Genomic DNA, 25,697 nt, shown 5'->3' on the forward strand with positions numbered 1-25,697 from the left:
TTTCTAGATTAAATTTCGAACATGCAGGTTATTGAAAACTATAAACTAAAGAACACCAAACATGCTTAAATTGATTAGTGGTGGAAGATCTATGCTACATAATAATATTTAGTAACAAAACCAGCAAAGCATGAACCTAAAACCATCTGTAAATTACCCAGACCACCCATGTCAAACATAATTGAAATTGTTGAAAACCTTCTGTGTTCGTCAGCAGCTTTTTGTTATGCAATTGTGATTGATTTAATTTCAGCGGTTGGTTATTGAACCATCATCCTAAAACTCTTCGTGGGAATTGGAGAAGGATCGAACGTTTATATTGCGCCTTATCCAATATTAGCAGAAACAGCAGCAAACAGCGCAATCAGCGGAAGCTTTTCTTCCTTATTAATGTTTTGGTTATGAAAAAAAAAAATACAACAAATTCGGGATTAACACGCCAATTAGTTTTTGCGAATGCTGTTTGCTTGTGGTCAGTGCACCAGTTCGGTCCGATATTTACCCCGAGTAGGCATTGTCAAACAACCAGGTGTCGGCAATTTCGCGCGAAAGGAACACCCGGGGAATGTCCCGGTGGGGTCGCGGGAAGCGACTGAACGCGAACGGTCCGGCCAGCGGAGGCCGCGTGTTGGTTTTGAACTCGTGCACCGGCAGGAAGCGCGGATTCTTCTCGATCACGGTGTACAGGGGAGTTCCGTCGGGAGCTCGCTGCACCTTGTATGTGATCGGAGGCAGCCGGCTGGCGGAGTCATTTACTGAAATAGAATTGGTTGCGGGAATGGTGGTGATTATAGTTCTAGCGGGACGGGGTTTTGGGAGAAGTTTTAAATCAGATTGGAAGTTTGGAATACGAGGAATGAGTATTGGGATGTTCTTATATAATATTTTCTCCTTACGGTCATGAAATTTAGATGGTTATCTGTTACTTTTATTGTAAGATCAATTGAAAGTTGACCATTGCAATATTTTACACTGTATACCCTCTGCAATACCTGCAATACTGTTGATGTTTTAGAGCTAAAAAAATATACCTCCTCAATTAAAAATCTTTCTTAGAAATTGAAAAAAAAATCAAATGAGAATTATCATGTCTGAAACTCGATTTGTTCAATTGCACAACATGTGCGAGATTTAGTTTGGAAAATGTAATGGAGGGTAACCACTTTCTTCGGTGTGGGTTTGATCCCACGACCCCAGTACGCTAGAAAAGTCTTTTACCTACTAACCTTAGAGGGACCTCCGTCGTCCTCCGCAGCTCGGCGGGTACTTATGAAATCAAATTCCTAACATCGAACTCTCGAAATCTAACTCTCTCACACGTCACATGTTGTGTTTGTGTTTGTCCCTTTGTCCTTTTATTGGTTCCAAAGTGTATCTAATATATGTCATGCAACTTCACGCATGTAGGATTTGTTTTCCTGCGCATGTAGGATTTGTTTTTTTCTATACGCATCTAGACTCCAGTCCCCAGAAAAATCGCAAAATAGAAAAAGAGTACGAAATCCCTCTTCACTGATGAAAAATTTCACAACATCCATCACCAAGGTTCCTTTATTGGTGCAGCAAGTGAAAACTGGTGCTTCCCATGTCATACTTTTCGTAATAGAGTGTCATTGTACTTGTATTCGTAGTCGAAGAACCAAACAGGAACGAAGTTTTTTCTAACAGCTGGAGCATCTAGGGATTTGCGCCGTTTGACATTATTTCGGCGTATTTGGTTTCTTTTCACCTGAACATCACCCCCGGCAGAGTATCGCATCATCAGCATTTCGCCTAAGTTGTACCAATGAACAAAAGCGTTTCTTAATTAGTTTTGATGATATTAAAACCGGAAATGATGAACTCTGTATAAAAATAGAAGTTAAACTCTCATTTTCATCCCAAAAATCATCATTTTGCTTGAAATTTTTATTATTTTAAAGGTTTACTGCGACTGAAATAAATTAAAAAAAAGACGATACACCATACAAATGTTTTTTGAAAAGAACATCAAGGATGTTCAATCAAGTGTATTTAGGCTAAAAAAATGCTAACCAGCGACAATATGATCCAGCTTCATCGAATTCTTCTTGAAACAACTGGAGCTGGTCCAACAAATTATAAAATAAGTTTCGTAGATGAAGGGAATAAATTTTGTTTGCAAAACTTTGAATAAAAATAAATCACGAAGTACATAGACGAAAGTTGGCAACAATAGGAAACTTATTTTGTTTTAGATTTATTACATATATCAGCTTAACTCGTCATAAAGAAAAAATCAGAGATTTCCATACATAAAACCAGATTAATGATGCCTTTAGCCTTTCTCGTGTTTAGTGGTATAAAATGAGAAAAATAAAATACAGTCGCTCACAAAAATGAGTCACACACAACCAATGGCTTTGGGACATTTTGACGAATGATGCATGTTTGAATAACATTTCGTCGAAACGATGTTTAGCCGAAGTGACATTTGGCCGAATGGATTTAAATTGCAGTAAAAGCATACATTTTCTTATTCTTTTCAAGGGTACTCTTACTTTTATTAAATATTCACACAATGAGTATAAAATCAATTTTTTACCATGCTTTGATGATCAACCGAAAACCTAATTTCGTCTAAATGGCCATTCGACCTAATGTCTGTTGGACCGAGTGTTATTCAACGAAACCTCATTCGACTAAACGTCTTTCGGCCAAATGATATAGTTTCACAATAAATAGTCACTTCGATAAAGAAAAAGCGCAAACTACCAAATTATTCCTTTTTTCCGGAGCCATGTGTTCATGTATTTTAATACCACTTTCAATTCGCGATACATCGGGAGCAACAAATTAGAAAAAAAAAAGTCCAAAAGTGTACATAGAGGTGTGCATCATATTGTATGTTTGTTCATAGCTTAAAAATTTAAATATCTAATTAGATTTTTTCTATAAGTGTACAAAGTAACTACAAAAAAAGAAGTTTGAAATCCAACCTTATCAATGTAAGCTAAATAAAATTCAACAACCCATATGCATTCTGCAAGGCCCATTCTACGATATTCTAACTTTATTCTCAAAGTGAGGAGCCAAAATTAAGCTTTGCAGAGGAGTGAAATCAAATGTCTATCAAAATACGTTCTTTTTGTGAATTAAATTACGTTTTTGACAACAAATGTACGTGCCAAATGACATCTAACAACCCATATGCCTACTACAAGGCCCATTCTACGAAATGCAAACTTCATTTTCAAAGTGAGAAGCCGAAATTCAGCTTTGCAGAGGACAGAAATCAAATTTCTATGAAAATACGTTCTTTTATGAATTAAATTTCGTTTTTCACAAAAAATGTACGTGCCAAATAAATCCAACAGCCCACATGCATTCTACACTGCCCGTAACACGGTAGATCACTTTGGCGTAGTATTTAGTCCCCGTTACCAACAGCAGTCTCAGAAATAAAACATAATTAATGTTACCTTGCAGACAGTTGAAAGACTCGAATTCCTCTTGTTTGAGGCTAACTGTATGCAGCGGAAACAACTTTTCAAGCAATTGGGTAAAAAACCTCGGTACCCGGTCCTAGGCTGAACTGACTGCTGGAAAAATCGAGTTAGGGGTTCAAATACGTACTAACTCTTCATGAACTGGTGAACAATGGTAGTGAGAAGAACACACGGAAGTTCTTATTACTGAACAAATTCTCTTGCTTGAAATGGTCTTGTAGACAGAGCTTAATCCCGGGTTTTAAGAGTTTTACTGGTGATATTCTAGAAGCAAGACAAGGATGTGGCTAGGGCTCCGATGCATGGCCAAAAACAGTATTACTGTTCTGTTTTCTCAAGAAAGGATTGATTTCCTATCGATAAGGGGTGCGCCTTCAATGGTATTGCTCTCTGTGAAGGGTGATAGGACTCTAGAGACTGCAAATCCGATAAACTTATGGCCGGACAATCGTAATTTCTCTCGTTAATCCGACAGTCAAATCCATTTGAATGAACCAAAACAATTTAACAGCACAAATTGAAACTAACAGAAAACTGTCTGTTTAAATGAGTGTTGATAATTTTTAATACGAGTTTAGCGAGATCCGGTCTAGCGAGTCGTCGTATTAGCGAGAGCCGAAGGGGCGCCACACTGTTCCCTTTCAAGAAAAAAAAACATGATTGAAATTATTTTGGCGTATAAGAAAACATTTTAGACCTATAGAGGGACTCGGAGTAATATGGACACCATAAGGAATCGCGTCATTTTCACGAAGAAAACTTCGGAATATTGGAGACCCAAACTACTTACGTGATTCTTAAGCAATTGAGTCGAATTTTGTGATTTTTATGACAATGAAAATCAGGATGAAAAAATCCTGATTTCAAAGTACCCGGATGAAATGGACATTACCTCTATGTCATGTTAAGAAATTATGTTTAAAACAATGAATTTATTTGATGAATTCTATGCATAGGCTAAGCATCTACAAAATGTGCCTCTTGAAATAGAATTGTTGGATAATAATTGATATATTGGTAACTCACAATGATTTTACCACAGAGTAACAGGCGTCTCATTCAAAATGTTCCATCGTTCACCATTTTTGCGGTGAATTAAATTGTGTGTAGGTGGTCGATCGGCCATCTAGGGCGCTTCAATCGATTTTGCTATGGTTTGATGTCTACACACTTCCGCCATCTGCTTACCGCTTGACCACACACAGGGCATTTAGCATTGGGCGATAGTGTTTTCATGAAGATGATTTTTACTGCATTTTGTCTAAGTGAGACGTCTGTTTCTCTGAGATTTTACTAAAAAAAAGCATGTTACACCGTAAAGGCCATTGGTCTGACAAAACTCGAAAATTCGAATTTCCTAAAGAAAGCTTAGCGTTTTCGGAGGTAAACAAAACAAACTTTTCAAAATAAAAATTCGATGAAAAAAATGTATGTACCGTCAACTGGGGGGAAGATGATCATTGAGGTGAAGATGATCATTTGATGTGTCAGTCAAAAGTGCCAAATTTTTTTATGAAACGGTAGTCAACAATATTCTCCGTTCAAGTAATGTTACCGCTAGGTAGAAATCCGAGTTTTTCGATTATAATCATGAAAATGTATTTTGTGGAAGAAAGAGAGAGATGATTATCTGACGAGAGAGAGATGACTAAATGACGCTATTTTCGTTTCAAATATTGACTTCGTAGACTTCTTTACGTAGTAAATTCAACATTCATACAAATAACCTAGTGCATTTTTTCTACTAGGTCATAATGATTTTAGTAGAGCTGTCTTGATCAACTTCACCCGAAACCAGATTACTCAAAAAATGTGTAATAATTTAATTTATTTTAATAAATGCGAATGCATTTCAGAAAACTAAAGTTGTTGATTATTGCAACGTATAGCAGTACATGTTTTGAAAATATTTGTTTCGATTTAAAATGTAAACACACATTGTTATTGCATGTTTTGTCTTAAAAATGATCATCTTCCCCCCAGTTGACGGTACTTCATATGGTACATATTACTCACACCAGAACTTGTCCGTTTTATGATCCAATTTCTTAAAAAAAAAAGCTCAAAATATCGAATTTTGAGATAAATTATCAATTCAATGCCAATTTCTGTTTTGAAAGCTTTGATACTGCACTTCAAAAATTACATAACCATGGCATTTCGACCATAGCTTACATTAAAACATTAATAAACAGAATAGTTTTCATTATTTGAATGCAGTAAAACATGTTGTACTCATAATTTAAAACAAGCAATAAAATCCACTTGATAGAATGCTAAATTTGTAACAATTTAGTTCAAACGGATTACTAGAGATGAGCCACTGAGCCAGCCTAGGACTGAAAATCTCTTTAAGAGATACAAAAAAGTTCAAACGGTGTTTGAAAAAAATATTCAAATCTAAATTTAACAAAATATTGAGCATGAGCATGAGCATGAGCATGATTGACTGCCCACGGTTGCTACTCCGTTACTGCCAGGTCAGCTGTCAAATCTAAATTTAACAAAATATTGTCGTTGTACTCAATGTATCATAGTAGAAATATTCTTTCAAAACAATTTCATAGACTTAAAAACTGGCACCTCTGTGCTGCTAGGAGAAGAATAAAATGAGATGTAGTGGAACGGTTCGCCACTTCATCTCATAGCTCCTATTACCATCCCATCAAACACAAATCAATGGAAAGGAATTTGGTTTGTTTATTATGTTTGTGATTTTTTCAGCAGTGAGCACGCATGTTGACAAAAAAAGCGACGAATTTGGTGCCGTATTTTTTTGTTTAGCGATGAGATGGATATATGTACAGTGAGATGGAGATCGGAACAGTTCCCCTATATACGATTAAAGTAGTTTTGTTGGATGAACAAAATTCATCCCATAGTTTTTGTTAAATGCTGAGGCAGTTTTTTAACTTTAAATTAGTGAAACAGTGAATTCAAACTCTAAATTAGGTTGTGCGCGGTCATTTGCTGTGGAAAATGTAGTGATTATATTGTAAAAAGGTGAAAAAGTTCGGTGCTAAAAAGTGCTATTCAGCTAGTACGAATGTGCTGGTAAGACGAACAACTTTGTATGAAGGTAAGATTTTAATTCGTCTTAGACGGTTGAATACATTCCACTAAAAGAGCGTTATATATTTTCCTAAGATTTTCATCCTACATGGAAAATGCTAGACGTTTTATTGGAAATCAAGCTTTAAAAAAGTTGTTTCCCGTATATATAAGTTGGAAAAGATATAATTTAAACCCGTGAGAATGTGTTTCATTAGTTTTTTAATTCGATCAGTGATAATTTAGAGTGGTATGCTGAGTTGAAATTTGATGAGTATCGAATGAGATGGACATAGGGGCTGAGATAGACATGGGAACAGACACCCTATCTATTTTATGATTAATCCATCTAGAAGTGAGAAACAAAATTGATTTTTTCAATATCGATTTTAATAGTTCACTTTATTCGGCAATATTGTATAGAAAGTCATAAGAAAAAACTTTGCTGGAGACACTATAGTTCTACCTCTAAATTTTAATCATCAAAGTTGATGTTTCAATAGAAACGCACTTGCTTTTATTAATCACTTTTTCTATCGATTGGTTATTTACTGCAGTTACTATATGACCATTCATGGAGACGCACATTAGCAAACGACCTCGAACTCAGAGACGAAAAAATTCAGGAATTTCGATGAACCTGAGACATTTGAATGATCTTATAACAATGACCGATCATTCAAGCGTTATAGCTTTTTAACCTTTTGTCTGTGCTCTGAGGTCAATATGACCAGACCACTTTAAAAGGCTGCCATATTTTTGGTTTTCAACCGATTCTCCTAATTTTTGGTAGCTTGGTAAAACTTGTCGAGATCTGTCGATTTGCTTGAAAAATCTGGAAGATAAGCGCGGTAGTGTACTTTCATCAAAAAACTTACGTTGTCTGTGCTCTGGGGTCTTATTGACCCCAAATTGAAATCGTTATAACGTTATTATTGTTTAGCCAATTTCGGCTGTAGAAAATTTCATATATCGTAATATCTTGAGTTGGTCTAAAATAAGGTTTTTCATATATACCACCACCTAGCGGCCAAGTTCTAAACTAATCGATGTCTCATGTCAAAGCACACGCCTTTCTACATAAACTTTTTGAAAAGGTGCAGTTCAAAATGGGTAGGATTTTCAGATATAAGTAAAATTAACATAAAAATCAATGTTTCTGTACCCTTATTCACGAAAACCACTCCCCGCGAATTATCCGGCTCCGGATCTCCAGGAAATCATGAAAGTACATGATAGGAAGAGGTTCAAGAGAAGATAATGTGAGCCACCCACCGCGAGTTGGCATCGGTGGTGACGAAATCGAGGTGATAGAAGAATTTGTGTACTTTGGCTCACTGGTGACTGCCGAAAATGATACCAGCAGAGAAATACGGAGACACATAGTGGCTGGAAATCGTACGTACTTTGGACTCCGCAAGACGCTCCGATCGAATAGAGTTCGCCGCCGTACCAAACTGACAATCTACAAAACGCTCATTAGACCGGTAGTCCTCTACGGACACGAGACCTGGACGATGCTCGTGGAGGACCAACGCGCAATCAGAGTTTTCGAAAGGAAAGTGTTGCGTACCATCTATGGTGGGGTGCAGATGGCGGACGGTACGTGGAGGAGGCGAATGAACCACGAGTTGCATCAGCTGTTGGTAGAACCATCCATCGTTCACACCGCGAAAATCGGACGACTGCGGTGGGCCGGGCACGTAGCCAGAATGTCGGACAATAACCCGGTGAAAATGGTTCTCGTAGACTGCGATCTGGCGACGTGTAGCCATGGACCGACCCGAATGGAGAAGACTCTTATATACCGCACAGGCCACTTCGGCGTTAGTCTGAATAAATGAAATGAAAGAATTTTCAGCCATTTTAATGATCTTTCAACCCGTTCTTTTTTTTTGAGCAAATTCCATGCGAAGATCTTGAAATTCCCACAAATCTTCAATGTTCCTTACATATTGTGCGAATAGTCAAAGAAGAGCTTATCTTGATTAACTGTACACATCGTAGTTGATAATCTTGATTGGCCGAAAAACACCAATTATACACAGCTCACCAATTACATAATATTCTTGGGCTACAAAAAAGTTATTCTTATTGTATACTTGCTTCAGCTTCAGAGTTTTTAATTCATGGCCAATAACGATGCTGGTCACGTCCTTACAGTCAATTTCGGATTGGGCGAGGAAAATTATTTTAACACCTATTGTTATAAAAGGAATGCTCTGCATCTCCGTGAGCGCTGCGGGAAAGGAATCGTTGTTAGTAGAGAAGGTAATTCATGTAAAGTAGACTGGCTCAAGAAACTGAGCTCAATCGAGCAATCAGAACTAATTTCTTGATCGAATGAGTGACGGAGGTTGGTTTTCCTATATATTTTGGATGAAATCCCCATACAAACTTCAAATCAAATGCACCGGCTTATGCAATAAGCGATTAAGCGATTTCTCAAGAAAATTATTTTGAGCTTTTTAGTGGAATGTCTTCACTTGTCGTGAGACGAGTTTGTACAATCCATTCCACCACTTAATTGTACCTTGACAGATACGTATTTCGACCTCAACAGTAAGGTCGTTTTCTGTGTCTCGTACTTGACTCGACACGACTCGACCGTGTTTCAAATCAATCCAACGCAAGATCAATGTGCTTCGTTTATTAAGCTTCTACAATATGATCGATTCCGCACTAAATAAATTTGTGCTCATTGATGCAGACATTATTTTTATCCTTTCGCGTTCCACACAAGCTGGCGTGATCAACATCAACTAGGTCTCCCGGACTAGCTGCCGTCCCATGACCAGCAGCAACACGATTCATAAAAATAGTAAAAAATATCACAAAATATAAATTTGAATCTTGGAAACACTGAAGACGTTTTATAGAAGAAAACTACATACGTATTTGTCGACTAAGATTGGGATTATGTAGTAAGCGTTAATAGAAAAAAATGTATAACCTAAAGTTTTGAAAACAACTTAACGATATAGTTCAGCGGCGCAGCCAAAATTTTTGATAATGTAAGGTATGGTTTAAGTTTAAATTTGTTTATAAATTCCGCGGAATTCCGTTAAATTTCGTTAGAAGCTAGTTTTTTCTAGCGAAATTTTTGTAATTTTACGAAACGAAACGAAATCAAGAAATCAGATTTCGCCATGCTCAAATTCCGCGAAATTTCGCGGAATTTCGTTTCGAACCACCTGAAACGAAATTTTTCGAAATACCGCATATGCTTAGTTTATTCTCATGAACATGTATGATCACTGGAGATCATCCGGAAAAAATGAAACAACCGTAAAAGTGGTCAACTTATGTAAATTTGGAAATCCCTTGGAAATCCCGAAAAATATCCCGTGGAATCAGAATCAAAATATTTCCCAAGGAAATATCGAAGTTTTTTTCAAAGGAAATTCTCAAGAGTTTCCCGAAGAAATTCTAAAAGGATTTTCCGATGCAATACCTACCTATGGATTCCCGAGAAAATTTCGAAAAATTACCAAATAAAATTTCAAAAAATCCACTGAGAAAACTCGAAAGAATTTCCCGAGGAAATTTAAAAAAGTTTTGTGAGTAAAATCCGAATAGCAACTGAAGGAAATTCCCTTAAAAAATCCATTCGGAGAAATTGTTTTCGGGCAACGGTTTCACTTGTTTTGCTGAACATTCGACCACATCATTTACAGCATTTTTTTATCAGGAGTATTGGGCATATGTTGGCTGATTTTTATTAGGTCACTTACTAATGGCGAGATTCCCAACTAAAAAAAAAACACCTCAATGAAAAAACTGTAGTTATTTTTGGTGGAAACATAAATATGACATTGAAGGAATAATATATGTCTAAGAAGTGCATAGCGATAGAACCCTGCTAGTTATATATATCATCGTTTGAAAACCAAGTACGTCATCTTGCCCAACCTTACTCTATTGCTATTCAATTAGTACTAATGTGCGGTAAAAGCTTCGCTAAATTTTTGACCTTGATTAAGAGTTTAAATTATTATCTCATAAGATGAAGTATATGCCAATTTGTCACAGCAAAGATCACGGTATTGAACTTAGTCTGTAGATTAAAAAAAAAAACACCTTAATAAAGACTAAAAAAAAAAAACAGCAAAGATCAGAATCCGTTCATTAATCGCATGTTTCAAAATGGCACCAACCCATCAGCTTCAGCTTGGAAACTTTCCCAAATCCATGTTTCGGGAAAATCTATGCGCACTCGTACCTCATCGTAGAATCCACCTGCTCCACCGGCTCCATATGGATACTTTGGACCTGTTATCATTTAGTGCGATGGTAGATTGCATAAATATTAATTGCACTCAATAATACTCATTCGTTCAATGATTTGAAAAAAAAAAACATCATGTCTATGGCCCTTGGTCCGTTGTTGATGTTGATCAATCCCCAATTTCTCAATTTCGTGCATGTAGGGGAGAACAGTGCATAACGTATCCACGGGGCAAAATGGCTTAACTCATAAAATCACTCATATAATCTTTTGTAGGACATTTGTGAACAAATATTATCATTACAATTCAAAATTAGTTATTCATTATTGAGCTGTAATAGAAAAAAAATAGCAAAATCCTTTCATTTTCACTTAAAGTCATCGATTTGCGAATCTTTCATTGTCGTTTAATCTATCAAGACAAAACAAACAACCATGCGTTCACCATTATTTTACATGTAATTGAGTCATTCTACAACACCATTCGGTCGTTTTACCCCAAGCCCATTTTGGAAACTTATTTGAAATTAGAAAGTCATAAAAACCTTGTTCTTCTGAAGAGAAGATCACACGTTGAAATGGTTCGATAATCTTGTTTATATTGGTGAAAATATCGAAAAAGCTTGAGGGGTGCATTTTGAACTGTTCTCCCCTACCATATACCTACTGTGCAACAAACAACACATGGTGCTTTGCCATATTATACTAATTTCATTTTAATCTATAGGTACTTGTTTTCGTGGTCGAAGAACCAAACATGAGCGAAAGCTTTTCTAACAACAGGTGTTTGTTGAAGCTGATGCATAGTCGGAACATTTTCGAGTTGGGGATTTGCAGCCGGAGTAAAGAGAGATATGCCTTGTTTCCTGGGAGCAGCAATGCTGACAACTGATACCGGATAAGCTATCGCCATTGACCCTAGTCAAAAAAATTATAATTGGGCAATAAATTACATATAGTTTTATTGAATAGAACATATTGATGCACTATTTCGAAGAACAGTTTGATATCGCAATTTTTCAATTATAGCTGGAAATAAAAGGGAACAGAACTTCAACATCAATGCAAAATAACAGTAACCTCAACCTTGATAAAGTACATACAAATCATTTAGGGAGAAATACCGATATCAGAAGAGACAAACTACAGCTATGCACCTGCTAACTAGTACAAAATACAATATATCATCCACTCAAGCACGCGCGTTGGTATATCTATCGCGTGCGTACTGAAATATCAAGACGTGTTAGATTAAGAGAAGTTGATACCGTTTTTTCTTTTTCAAAATAGGGTTTCTATTCCATTTCATATCCTCAACGTTCCTTTATTCACACGGTAAATATTGTGGATTTACTCGACCAATGGATTCGAAGGTCGGTTCACTTGTCTATTTCAAACATTCCCTTTTCCAGCAAGGTTTGCCAAACTCAATAAATGTTTGGTAGATTACCTTGGTTTTTGCTCCTTGTCTATCAAAACAGATGTCAAAACATCGGTAAAAGATAGATAAGTCCGAGGGAAACAGCAAAAAGCACGTGGCAGACTTGTCAATTTTGACAGATTTTACTATGAAAAAGGGTGTGAAGGTGAAACGGCGATTTCAACGACCGTTCATGGAGCGACTATTCCGAACGGTCGGGTCCAATAGGGAAATCCACGTACAATAAAAGAAAATACAGAAAAAAGTATACGTTTATAATGTTTGTTATTTTTTAGTATTAAGTAAAGCACGCGGCTATCTTCTTCTTCATTGGCATTACATCCCCCACTGGGACATTACCGCCTCGCAGCTTAGTGTTCACTAAGCACTTCCACAGTTATTAACTGCGAGGTTTCTAAGCCAAGTTACAATTTTTGCATTCGTATATCATGAGGCTAACACGATGATACTTTTATGCCCAGGGAAGTCGAGACAATTTCCAATCCGAAAATTGCCTAGACCGGCACCGGGAATCGAACCCAGCCACCCTCAGCATGGTCTTGCTTTGTAGCCGCGCGTCTTACCGCACGGCTAAGGAGGGCCCCTTAAAGCACGCAGCTATCACAAATATGAAAAGGGGCGCTTTATTATTTATCTTCGAAATAAGATGAATATCAATTGCCAAATAAGGGCTTTTTTTCTCATAATTATTGTAATTTTTAGGCATTCGTATTCACAGAATATTTGAAAATAATCTTCAACTGGTTTTTGAAATGTGGGAAATAAATTGGATACAAAACAGGAGTCCTCGTAAGCCTGAACACTCGTAGACGTTCGGCTAATTATTTTCAGAGTCGGTGTAAATCATCATCGCCTATAAATATAATTACTCGCTTCTCGATTAGCTTTATTGGGAGCGAGTCCACATTATTAAAGATTTTGGTGTCTATATGCTTATCTCTGCAAGCGTTCAGGATCAAGCTATTTTGTATGGGCAATATGGGCTCACAGCAATTTTGAACACATTTTATAAATTGTTCATTTATTAATTAGTTGATATTTCAAATTATACCTATTTTCACTCTTGTCATTCATGCAATAATAAGCAACTTTGTTTCATGCGCTATTGACGAAAAGTTTGCATTCTAAGAACATTTTCATAAGTATGTTTCTGACACTACATTATCCCCATTCAAAACATACCAATAAATTTGCATACATACATATGAAGTGATGAGTTTGAAAATAATAATAAGAGCTTATATTTAGTACAGTATAATTAACATTAAACAAAATTCTACTTAAACTCTAGGTGATCGAATTAGTAACGAATGAATACAGAAAGAGATAGGGAGCAAAAGAACAAGTAACGAAATCCAACAACACGAACCCATCGAACTGATCCCAGATCCAACTCTCGGGAAACGTTTTACGAACGGTGGGTTCCAACGACGGGCCCGAATCAGCTTTGTTACCAACAGTAGGGCTATCTAAAACATCAACGCGGCTAACCGAATCTAAAAAGAACACCGGTTGGGTATTCTTTTTGTATACCACCTGCAAATCTATAATTGTGATGCTTGGTTAGTCACCATGGTACGGAAAAGAATGGAATGGAAAATATTTTGTGACGAACATTCAGTTGAGCAACATATAACGTGATCACCAATTTTTTTTTTTTTTTTTTGATCTCTCACAGATTATGTTGGAATTCACATATTTTTAGTTTTAACTTCATCTTCACTTCCAAATTTACCACCTAGTGCCTTCTTTGAGAAAAAATGGAACCTCAGATTTAAAATTAAAAAAAAAAATGATGAATTTGGGTAGATTAACATAAACCAGACAGTTGGAAAATTTGCGTTGAATAGTGCCCGGTATAATTTAAAAATGGAACATATTATAAAATGTACAAATTTTAGTTGCGCGAAAACAATTATTCTTGGTAGAACACTTATTCTTGGTAGTACTTTGAAGCGAGCAACGCATCGCAGCTAGATAGATTCATCAGGTCTTTTATGTACACAATAGTTTAGTTGACCACATAACAAGATTTTTATTTTTCAAATGGATTGGAAGTTGATCATTGAAACTTTTGTGTATAAGAAAAACTTTCACGATCATGTTGCTGTTCATAAAACAAAAACAATTGGCCGGAACAAAATATTAGTTCCTTCTTCTGTCTCCACCCCCTCGATTTTTTGTGGTAAACCATCAATATCTGCAATTAGCAATTCTCTTTTTTCTTCACAGTTCAGTTATCTAAGTTTCAACCATTGGTATTATTCCCAGATAGATTAAACCATAGATGATTATGGGATACAGTTTAGTTCTTTAGTTCATGCGTATAGTTTTCGTTCCTTCAAGGCCGATACATGTGAACTTCTAACGGTAATGGGACAGAATAAATAACAAATGCTAAAAACGGCAAAACATACTTTTGCATATGAATAAAGAATAAGAAATAAAAAAAGAAAAACGATCCGTAAATAAATTGTATTGTAAAACGTGACCATAAATCCATAAAATAATTCGGGAACACCCGTAAAGAATAATTTTAAGATCCATAACTAAGCTAAAATTTAGCAATTAATTGGAAAATATGTTCCGTTAGACATGATCAAGAAAAACCATAACATTCCTGCTATTTTCCTATGAACGTATGCTAAATGATCCATAGATGATCCATAAAAAAATAAATATATTTTGATCCATTAAACCTCAAATTTGCGCAATTTTTATGGTGCAGATGATCCATAACTGCGGTAATATGATCCATAATGTTGGTCATTTGATATTACTAAAATTATGGATCATATGAACAGAATTATGGAACAAACGACCAAAGTTATGGATCATATAACCATAATTATGGATTAAAATATAATTTTTTTATGGAGCATTTTCCAAAGATTTATGGATCATTTGTCATACGTATAGAAGGAATATTATTGTTTTTCTTGACCATGTCTAGAAGAGAATAATTTGCTATTAATTGTTAAATTTTAGCTTAGTTATGGATCGTAAAATTATTATTTATGCACAGAAAATAATAATGAAAAATAAACAGCGCGTAAAACTTGACATGCAAAAATTTACGCAATTGTACGCTGAAATCATCCACTTCCTAACAAGATTGCTTACAACTTGTATGCAATATAGACGATTCATGTCATTGTATACATTTAGGCTACAGTGACTATAATAACAGTGTCGTCAAGTGTCAGAATTGGAACAGAATCGCCTGTCAGTTTCATACAAATGCGCATTCCAAACGAGTAGGAGACCTGTCAAACATTACACTTGACGTTACTCTTCTTATAGGGCTCTAATTTAGGCTATATCCCGTCTGGAATTACGCTAATAATGGTGTTCCATTTATGTGCATGATTTTTAGCGTAAATTTCAGTGGATTTTTCTATCTGTGTGGGTACTCCTGAACTATTTTATGGATTTATGGTAGCGTTTTATGGAACATTCAGATGTTATTTACGGATCGTTTTTTATTTTTTATGGATCGTTTTTGCACATTTGACGGTACAAAGTAAGGACAGCCGTTAAAAACAATCAGAAATAAAACTGAATTTCCATGGAATGTTATTATTGTCCCTCAAATTGACATTTTGACCAAGAAAAAACGTAGCATATATAAAATTCAAATACCAGTATCAGCCTTAATAGTACCCTATATAACTATATAAACATAATTTTCTTGATAACGGAATCCGACTTAATGTGAAACCAACCTGATATCCTTCTCCCAGAGCCACGATTCTGGAAACGACTTCCTGACTACCGGTTCCGGTGCTGGTTTCATAAAAGAGCCAACAGAAGCCATCGGCCTGATTTGTGTACGTGCAACAACCATATCCTGCTCTACCATCATCGAGTCCCTCCAAGCGGGTCCTCTTCTAAACGAATAAAATACTGGATAGCCTCCTAAACGTGGGTAATTAATTAAATATTTGTGAGAATTTGTGTCTGACAAAAGGATAGTATAGATGCTCCTCCAGAGCATTTTTCAAAATAAAACGGCCACATGCTATGCCTGCCTATGCACATACGGTTATCAAACTGAACATTCGCCGTAAAGAAGGCCAGATAAAAACTTTGATTGATCTCCAGGGGTGAGCTCATACCACAGAATGTTGTTGTGTTTAGGTATAGAGGCAGGGCTTGATTTTAGGGGATCCTGGGGGATCAGCCAGCAATGCGGAAAAATCTACGCCAGTCTGGGTACACTTTACACTGCGACTTCTACTGCCCCGTAAATGTTAGACTAAAAGTGTTTCCACACATTTCCTATTTGGCAAGTTTCTGCATGTAAATCCCAGCGCGTACTCCATGGAGCGATTGAGAGTTGCACTGAACAGTTGTGAGTTGCGTACGTTTTGTCTACGGGCTTTATCCTTATGCCAGATTGAGTCATCTTCAATCAAACCTGATAAGACGTCCACTACAAAATTTATATGGCTACCATTCATGTGTCTTTTTGTGAATAGCTAGCAAAGACGAAATATCCACCAGCGCTTTTCCAGAAGTTAATTCCATTTCAAAGCCGTCGTTCACATCTTCATCATTCCTCCAAACTACATGGCAGGATACTCCAGTACTATATTCGTCAGAGGTGTGGTGTACTGGAATTTATTACGTTCCGAGATCAAACGTTCGCCGTTCGCCGCCTTCCGAGCCTCTTGAAAGGAGGCTTCCGAGCCTCTTGAAAGGAGGCTTCCGAGCCTCTCTTGAAAGGAGGCTTTGAGCCCTCTTGAAAGAGGCTTCCGAGCCTCTTGAAAAGAGGCTTTCGAGCCTCTTGAAAGGAGGCTTCCGAGCTTCTTGAAAGAAGGCTTCCGAGCTCTCTTGAAAGGAGGCTTCTGAGCCTCTTGAAAGGAGGCTTCTGAGCCTCTTGAAAGGAGGCTTCTGAGCCTCTTGAAAGGAGGCTTCCAGGCCTCTTGAAAGGAGGCTTCTGAGCCTCTTGAAAGGCAGGCTTGAGCCTCTTGAAAGGAGGCTTGAGCCTCTTGAAAGGAGACTTCCAGGCCTCTTGAAAGGAGGCTTCAGGCCTCTTGAAGGAGGCTTCCAGGCCTCTTGAAAGGAGGCTTCCGAGCCTCTTGAAAGGAGGCTTCCTGAGCCTCTTGAAAGGAGGCTTGAGCCTCTTGAAGGAGGCTTCTGAGCCTCTTGAAAGGAGGCTGAGCCTCTTGAAGGAGGCTCTGAGCCTCTTGAAAGGAGGCTTCCAGGCCTCTTGAAAGGAGGCTTTGAGGCCTCTTGAAAGGAGGCTTCCGAGCCTCTTGAAAGGAGGCTTCCGGGCCTCTTGAAAGGAGGCTTCTGAGCCTCTTGAAAGGAGGCTTCCAGGCCTCTTGAAAGGAGGCTTCCTGAGTCTCTTGAAAGGAGGCTTCGAGCCTCTTGAAGGAGGCTTCCAGGCCTCTTGAAAGGAGGCTTGAGCCTCTTGAAAGGAGGCTTCCTGAGCCTCTTGAAAGGAGGCTTCTGAGCCTCTTGAAAGGAGGCTTGAGCCTCTTGAAAGGAGGCTTCTGAGGCCTCTTGAAAGGAGGCTTGAGCCTCTTGAAAGGAGGCTCTGAGCTCTTGAAAGGAGGCTTCCAGGCCTCTTGAAAGGAGGCTTCTGAGCCTCTTGAAAGGAGGCTTCCAGGCCTCTTGAAAGGAGGCTTCTGAGCCTCTTGAAAGGAGGCTTCTGAGCCTCTTGAAAGGGAGGCTTCTGGGCCTCTTGAAAGGAGGCTTCTGAGGCCTCTTGAAAGGAGGCTTCTGAGCCCTCTTGAAAGGAGGCTTCTGGGCCTCTTGAAGGGAGGCTGAGCCTCTTGAAGGAGGCTTGAGCCTCTTGAAAGGAGGCTCTGAGCCTCTTGAAAGGAGGCTTCTGAGCCTCTTGAAAGGAGGCTCTGAGCCTCTTGAAAGAGGCTTCCAGAGCCTCTTGAAGAGGCTCTGAGCCTCTTGAAAGGAGGCTTCTGAGCCTCTTGAAAGGAGGCTTGAGCCTCTTGGAAGGAGGCTTCCAGAGCCTCTTGGAAGGAGGCTTCTGAGCCTCTTGGAAGGAGGCTTCCAGGCCTCTTGAAAGGAGGCTTCTGAGCCTCTTGAAAGGAGGCTTCCTGAGCCTCTTGAAAGGAGGCTTCTGAGCCTCTTGAAAGGAGGCCTGAGCCTCTTGAAAGGAGGCTTGAGCCTCTTGAAAGGAGGCTTGAGCCTCTTGAAAGGAGGCTTCCGAGCCTCTTGAAAGGAGGCTTCTGAGCCTCTTGAAAGGAGGCCTCTGAGGCTTCCGATCCTCTTGAAAGGAGGCTTCTGAGCCTCTTGAAAGGAGGCTTCCAGCCTGCCTCTTGAAAGGAGGCTTCTGAGCCTCTTGAAAGGAGGCTTCCTGAGCCTCTTGAAAGGAGGCTTCTGAGCCTCTTGAAAGGAGGCTTCCAGAGCCTCTTGAAAGGAGGCTTCTGAGCCTCTTGAAAGGAGGCTTCTGAGCCCTCTTGAAAGGAGGCTCTGAGCCTCTTGAAAGGAGGCTTGAGCCTCTTGAAATGAGGCTTCCTGAGCCTCTTGAAAGGAGGCTTCAGGCCTCTTGAAAGGAGGCTTGAGCCTCTTGAAAGGAGGCTTCCGAGCCTCTTGAAAGGAGGCTTCTGAGCCTCTTGAAAGGAGGCTTCCTGAGCCTCTTGAAAGGAGGCTTCTGAGCTCTCTTGAAAGGAGGCTTCTGAGCCTCTTGAAAGGAGGCTTCTGAGCCTCTTGAAAGGAGGCTTCCGGAACTCTTGAAAGGAGGCTTGAGCCTCTTGAAAGAGGCTTCCTGAGCCTTTTGAAAAGAGGCTTTGAAAGGAGGCTTACGAGCCTCTTGAAAGGAAGCTTCCGAGCCTCTTGAAAGGAGGCTTCCGAGCCTCTTGAAAGGAGGCTTCCGAGCCTCTTGAAAGGAGGCTTCCGAGTAAAAAGTGCATGCATAAGGTTAAAATATTAACACCAGAAAAATAGGTCTCATTTTTGGCTGAATTCCATTTCACATTCCAATTCTTTTATTCACTTTTTTAACTGGAAAATAATTTGAAAATTTTTACAAAATAATGACCGATGCGGCGATTTAGTTGACCAATTTGACTTCTATTAAAAATGGGTCTAATGCATTCAAAAATTAATTCTGATGACTAACTATAACTAAAAAAGTGGCTCAATCAACATTTTAGTTACATTGCAATTAAGTGAATGACTTGTGTAAAAAGGCAAATTTACGTGGTCGTGCAATCCAAATCTATCAATATATGCAGTCAGACTTCAAAAAGCCAGACTTAAAATCTGTTGTAATTTCTTCCACTATGTTACCGAACAGTTTCATGCGAATGATTTCCGTTTCCTTTAAATGTTAATCTAGACATAACTTCGATAAAGGTATCCAATCATACGGAACGAACCTTATATCGTTCTCCCAGAGCCAAGATTCTGGAAAAGTTTTCCTGATAACTGGTTCCACCGCAGCATGTGATGTAGCAGATCTCATAGCGATGGGCATAATCTCTGTACGATGAAACGCCATCTGCGGTCTTGCTATCTTGATGCGCGCCTTTATGGGTTTTCTTCTGGCTGAATAAAAAACTCGATGTCTTCCTAAATGTAGATGAGCAATTCAATATTTATGAGAAGCATACAAATCATTGGTACCTACACATAAAAAAGGATCAAATATACTCTATTACCAATATAGTCCACTCTGGCTGATTTGAAGAGACAACGCAGTAGCGCCGCGGTGTCACAAAAGGCAAGCAATGTAGTGAAGAAGAGATATTCCGAGGGGTCCCTAACGTATGATTCATTATGTAGCATAACCAGTCAAAATAATATGCTAGAAATCATCCCAGGATCCCATTTTGATATCTGAGTTTAAAAATAAAATTTTGAAAAATGTAATTAAAATTTTCAAAAATTGTAAAATAAGTGTAATTTTTGCAATTATCTTACCCCTCGGCTATCGTTTTCAGGCGTTAGTTTCCTTTTTTGACGCAAGATGGTGTGAATGCGCTGTCTCTTGCCTAACATATTCGCGAAGTCGAAGCAAAATTCTTCACACAAACAATGACAGTTCTTTATGGGTTTTTACAGTAGAGCAACAGAGAAGAGGAGATGGCGGACATGTTTCACTCTAACTCTGACAGATACCAATGGGATTTCCCATAGGAGGGAAGAGCAGAATTTCCTTCGACTTCGCGAATGGGGATTCATGAAGTGGACTATATTGTAAATATATTCCGTGTATGGTAGAAAATCGGAAATTTGTTTTCAATAAAATTAAAATATCTGCAGTTATAAGACGTCGCAACTTATTTAGATTAGTGCGCATGATAGTACATCCACGCGTGCATGATGCGCACTACAAATGACATAATTCGAATTGTCGCGACTCGCGTCGCATCGCGAGTGACCAATCGCGCGGTCCGGTTTGGTGGCAGCGCGACTATACTATTTTTGAAAGGATGCAATTTTAGGAGCCGTCCGTTTGGAGGTAGAATTAAGTCATATCCCAATTTTACATCAATTTTTTTTTTAATAAAAATTATGGGTTAGCACGAAAATTGAATATCGGTTCGCTGAGTAGAAGGCTTGCGTTTATCAGTTGAAGAAGTGGATGAATCTAGCGTAATATGACTAAAATATGCTTGATACACTTTTTAAAGAAGCAGTTATAAATATATTTCTACAAAACGATGTATTTTCGTTACTTTGCGTGATGAGCCAACGTCGTATCCTAAGCTAATATTACCTCCCGTGACACTGTGGCTAAATAAATACTGGTATGATTGTTTTAAAACGAAAAGAATGTTTCAAATCGAATATGCCGAACTAGCGGAACCGCTCTGTAGGCTAGAATTTGTGTAACAAAGAAGCACAAAGTCCTATAGAATGAATGACATGAAAAGGCTATTAAACTAAAAAATGGTAAATACAAACATAGATCAATTACATTCAAACGAGCTTAATATGCCTTCCAAATTTCACAAACCAACCTTTCATTATAAAACGTCTGCCAAATCCACGATTCGGGGAACTCTTTCCTTATTGACAATTCCGGAAGCAATCCACTTGGAACAACTCCCAATCTACTTGGTGGAGCCGCATCAACCTCAAGGTTTTCGGATAACAGGTAGTAAATTTCTTCATTTTCTTTCTCCAGATGTTTGAATCCCCAACCAACAACTGTAGGAACTGTCGGAAATAAGAATTTAGCAAATTTGAATCACAGTATGCTAATATGAGTGGAACTGCAATTTGGACTTACGAATAAACTACTTATATTTCAAGGTACATATGTGAGCAAAGGCTTATCTAGAAACGTCGAGTTTGATTCTCAATCCGGTCCAAGATCAAGTGTCTTGGAGACTGTTCACAAATTGCGTGACGGTAAATTGCGAAAACTTCAGTGAAGACGTTTTCGAGTAGAAAACGAAATGCGTATCTGATTGATACATAAAAAAAATAATTAGTGGAAGTAAATGGAAGAATAATAGTCTTTTAACCATGTAAATTAGTGAACAATTGAGCCAATATATTTTTTTGAGGGTGAAGGATAATTCTAGATTTTTAGAATGATCGTGATTTTAAACGAAACTACCCTAAATGATCTTTTAATTACAATTACTTTTATCGCATTTTGAATAAGTACCATCATACTATTCAAAGTTACCTTTTGAAACATCTAAAATCTAAAATCTTTTGTACTGACGAACGTCGACGTGGGTAGATACACAGATAGACAGATGGGTCCATCAAACAAAATCATGCAAAATATTTGAGAAGCCGAAACCTATATTGAAGTTGTCAGTCACGATTAAGCACCAAGTTATTCGGTGTTGATAAACAAACCTTTCATTTGAAAATGTCTGCCAAATCCATGATTCGAGAAAATTGATCCTTACTGTGAAGGGGTGAGAGTCATCAGGTCTTCCACCAAGTGGACCACCTGAATCACCAAATGCTACATCGGGTGACGCATCTTCTAATAGTTCATCGACCGGTGGCATGTCTAAGATGTCTACAGGAATGGAATAATATGAGCTGCACAATTATATATTGCAAAAAAAATCTGAAAAAACATACATATTTCTTTATTTTTTAAGAAATGGCTTTTGTTATAAGAAAATGGCTTCAAAAAAGAATAGTTACAATAATAAAAGTAATTTTCATCAGTAGTCTCATCAAGTACAGTATTTGCCAATGCATGATTGGATGGCAGGCGCTTAACGCAAGTGTATGCGGAGTGGAGTAGTTTAACATTAAACACATAATGTTCGTAAATTCCAAATCCCATACCAACTTCCGACAATTTAGGAATGCTATCGTGCAAGAAATGCAGTTTCTAAATATTTTTTAACGATTTAGATGTACATAACAGCGATTTTTATTCAAATGGATACTACGCCAAATGCTGTAAAATTCAGTCGATGAAATTTCTCCGCTAAAAGGAAAGCAAAATAGATAAGTGTTTGTATTACAAAGTCCTTACAATCTAATGTTATAACTTTTTAACTTAGACGTCCTACTCACCCAGGTGTTTTTAACCCGTGTACTACTAATGCGATTACAACAATATAATGTTCGAAATTCTACCTGTGGTCGAAGTACCCTTAGAGATTCGCGAAACCCATATGAAATGGAGTAAATGCATGATGATTTCAATGTTGACATTATTTTAAAGAAAAACAACATTCACACATTCTACTTCTTAACATAAAAAATGTACTTTTAACCCACAGATTTAAATTGCCCCTCCCTATTTAAATAACTATGAATCAAATCTACAGAACACTTACAACATATTGTATTTGAAAACGATTCCAACTGTTTTCACAGAAGCGTGGTGTTAATAATAAAACCGATTTTCATTACTATTATCAAACCTTTGATTTTTAAACATCTCCCAAATCCAAGTCTCCGGAAATGTTTTTCTTAGGGATACGCCAGATTCTGCGATATGCTGTGTAGCTGCTCCCATAGCAGATAAACCAAAGGGGACACTATCCATCTCTCCCCCTGTTCTTATATCGACAAGGCCGCTCTCAAAAGTATCATAGCCAGACCAATAGATATATCCTTCGAAAATACAATAAAATGTTACGCATTTCATTAAAAATGTTCCACCTCATTTTGTTCTAGGAAATTAAAATTTGCTTTTTTGTTCATTATTTTTCCATTTTGATTAATAGTAGGGGAAGCTGCCCGGTTGTGGGCACCCCTGATTAAAATACAATATTGATCATTAATAGCGCATTTGACGATTGTCATTTGTGCGAAATATTAGCATGATGTCTTATAGCTGACAGTGGGGTGAACAGATAGCACAAGAAGATGGATTGTTTGGCTGGAAGACGATTTGCGGACCCTTCATAGACTGCATGGTTGCTCGAATAGAAAATACAATAGAATTACATTAAAATAGCATAAAATTACAATAAATTTCATTGAACATTCAATGCTATTGTTCTTCTATTGTACCAATTAAATTACCTTATTGTTGTTTCAAAATCAATTGACAGAAAAATGTTGACAATAGAATTACAATAAATTCTAATGTAATGGCAAAAATTTGTTCGGGAAAAATGGATTTTTTTATTGCTACGATAACAACTCCTATTTTCTATTGTAATACTGCCTTTTACAATAGGATTTATGTTGGAAAACATGATTCTTAATTGTTATTCTATTGTGAGCAACAGTAGAGTTTATTGGAATTATAATTAAATTTATCGTATTGTTACAATAATTTCTATTGTAATTCTATTGGACTTTTTTATTAGGCAGCCATGAACTGAGACGACTTTCATTACTGCAAAGGTCATTCCGGTATTATTTTATTATTATTTAAAATAATAAGCATAATTTTCATCAACTTATGATTTAAGAACAACCAACTCAAATGTACGCATATGCAGTTCCACAATTTGTTTCTATGTTTTAATTTCATATTAATTTGATATGCTATGCTGTCAAATTCAGTTGGTGAATGGTCGCTGCTGGAAGAAAAGCAATACAGTTTTCTGTTACAAAATACTTGTCCATAACATACTACACTAGACGTCCTGCTCACCCCAGGTGCTTTTTAACTACTACTAATATGATTATAGCAATATAACGTTCGAGATCTTCTACGTCGACGTACCTACAGAGAAGCGCAGAACTTATATGTAAAAGAGTAAATGCATAATGATTTCAATGTTAACGGTAATAGAAAAATGATACTATTTTAAAGAAAAACAAACGAATAAAATAGGGTAACGGTACCAATGGTGGAGGTATTAGTAGGTCCACAAAAGAAAATATTTTTTAAAAATTGATAATTATGGGGAATTTACAGCTTTAATATCTTAGTCAATAGATAAACTAATAAATTTGCTAATAAAAATGAGATAGATGTCATTTAACATAAACAATTATCAAATCTTGCTTGCACCATTATGGGTACACTGTTCCTTTAGTGGTAAAAATTAATTTTGGTTCCCATAGTGGTGCTATCCATTGGTTTCTTATGATACTCGCCACTATTGGTACAGTTGCGCCACTATAGGTGCAAAGGAGTCAATTTGGTTAAGGAAAATCATTGTTTTCAATAGTTTTTCAAGCGAAATCTTAAGATAAGTTGCATTTAACAGGATAGCACGACGCTTTAACTGAAACTAAATAAATCTCATTAAAACCCCACTACCTCCACTATTGATGCTACCGCCACTAAGGGTATGGTTACCCTATAATATTGTGATATCCGTGCAACAGCTTTCTCAAATCAACCACATTAACACATGAAAAAAGTGATGTGTAAACGTTTTTCTACTTCGTAAAATAAAAAAACGTACTTTTGCCCAACCAAAACTACTGCCCTTCCTTACTTTAGTAATTATGAATCAACTGTACAGAACGTTAATAGAAAATATTGTATAGAGCGGAATGCAGTTCCTATTGCCTTTACAGAAGCGTGGTGTTAATAATAAAACCGATTTTCATTATCTTTATCGAACCTTTGATTTTCAAACATCTCCCAAATCCATGTCTCCGGAAATGTTTTTCTTATGGATACGCCAGAATCTGTGACATGCTGTGGAGGCGCTCCCATAGCAGATAAACCAAGGGGAACACTTTCCGTTTCCAGCTCTTCTGTTCTTATATCGACAAGACCGCTCTCAAGAAGTGTCTCATAGTCAGGCCAATTGTTATATGCTTGGAGAATACAAAAAATGATACGTTTTTAACATTACTAACATGTCAGTGTTCTAACCGATATTGATGACGAAATAAAGTTCCATTTTGACACATGGAATAGAAATTCTGAATTTCCCAGGTGAATATACTACACCATATCACATCAAATTCTATATCGTTGAATGTTCTGACGGCATGTACTAAACAAATTTAATTGGGCTAACCATTGATTTGAGGCATGATACTTAAAAAAGAAAATAGTTTACTTGAACTGTATTTTAAACACAATATTTAAAAAACTGATCAGTTTGAAACTTTCTAGCATTGAAATATTTAATTTTGACTAGGGTAGCGGTACCAATAGTGGAGGTATTAGTAGATCCACAAAAGA

The 25,697-nt window shown here is 37.4% G+C and overlaps 1 protein-coding gene across 12 annotated transcripts in view; it reads right to left on the reverse strand.

Moving 5' to 3' along the window:
* Positions 1-25,697, reverse strand: part of LOC134213002 (thioester-containing protein 1 allele R1-like) — a 64,280-nt gene that overhangs the window by 3,121 nt on the left and 35,462 nt on the right. Inside the window, exon 8 of one of the 12 annotated variants that reach the window (XM_062691437.1) lies at positions 503-755. The exons of 3 other annotated variants lie outside the window; for them this stretch is intronic. In XM_062691437.1, coding sequence (XP_062547421.1) covers positions 503-755 — 253 coding nt within the window. Of the gene's footprint in view, positions 1-502; positions 756-10,675; positions 10,791-13,556; positions 13,732-15,912; positions 16,106-19,536; positions 19,730-21,123; positions 21,323-21,979; positions 22,149-23,013; positions 23,207-25,125; positions 25,325-25,697 lie in introns of all 12 variants that reach the window. 8 more of the 12 variants (XM_062691448.1, XM_062691446.1, XM_062691442.1 and 5 more) reach the window with 8 other exon arrangements.

The sequence above is a fragment of the Armigeres subalbatus genome, chromosome 2 (genome assembly GCF_024139115.2).
Source record: "Armigeres subalbatus isolate Guangzhou_Male chromosome 2, GZ_Asu_2, whole genome shotgun sequence".
NCBI classification, from domain to species: Eukaryota; Metazoa; Arthropoda; class Insecta; order Diptera; family Culicidae; genus Armigeres; species Armigeres subalbatus.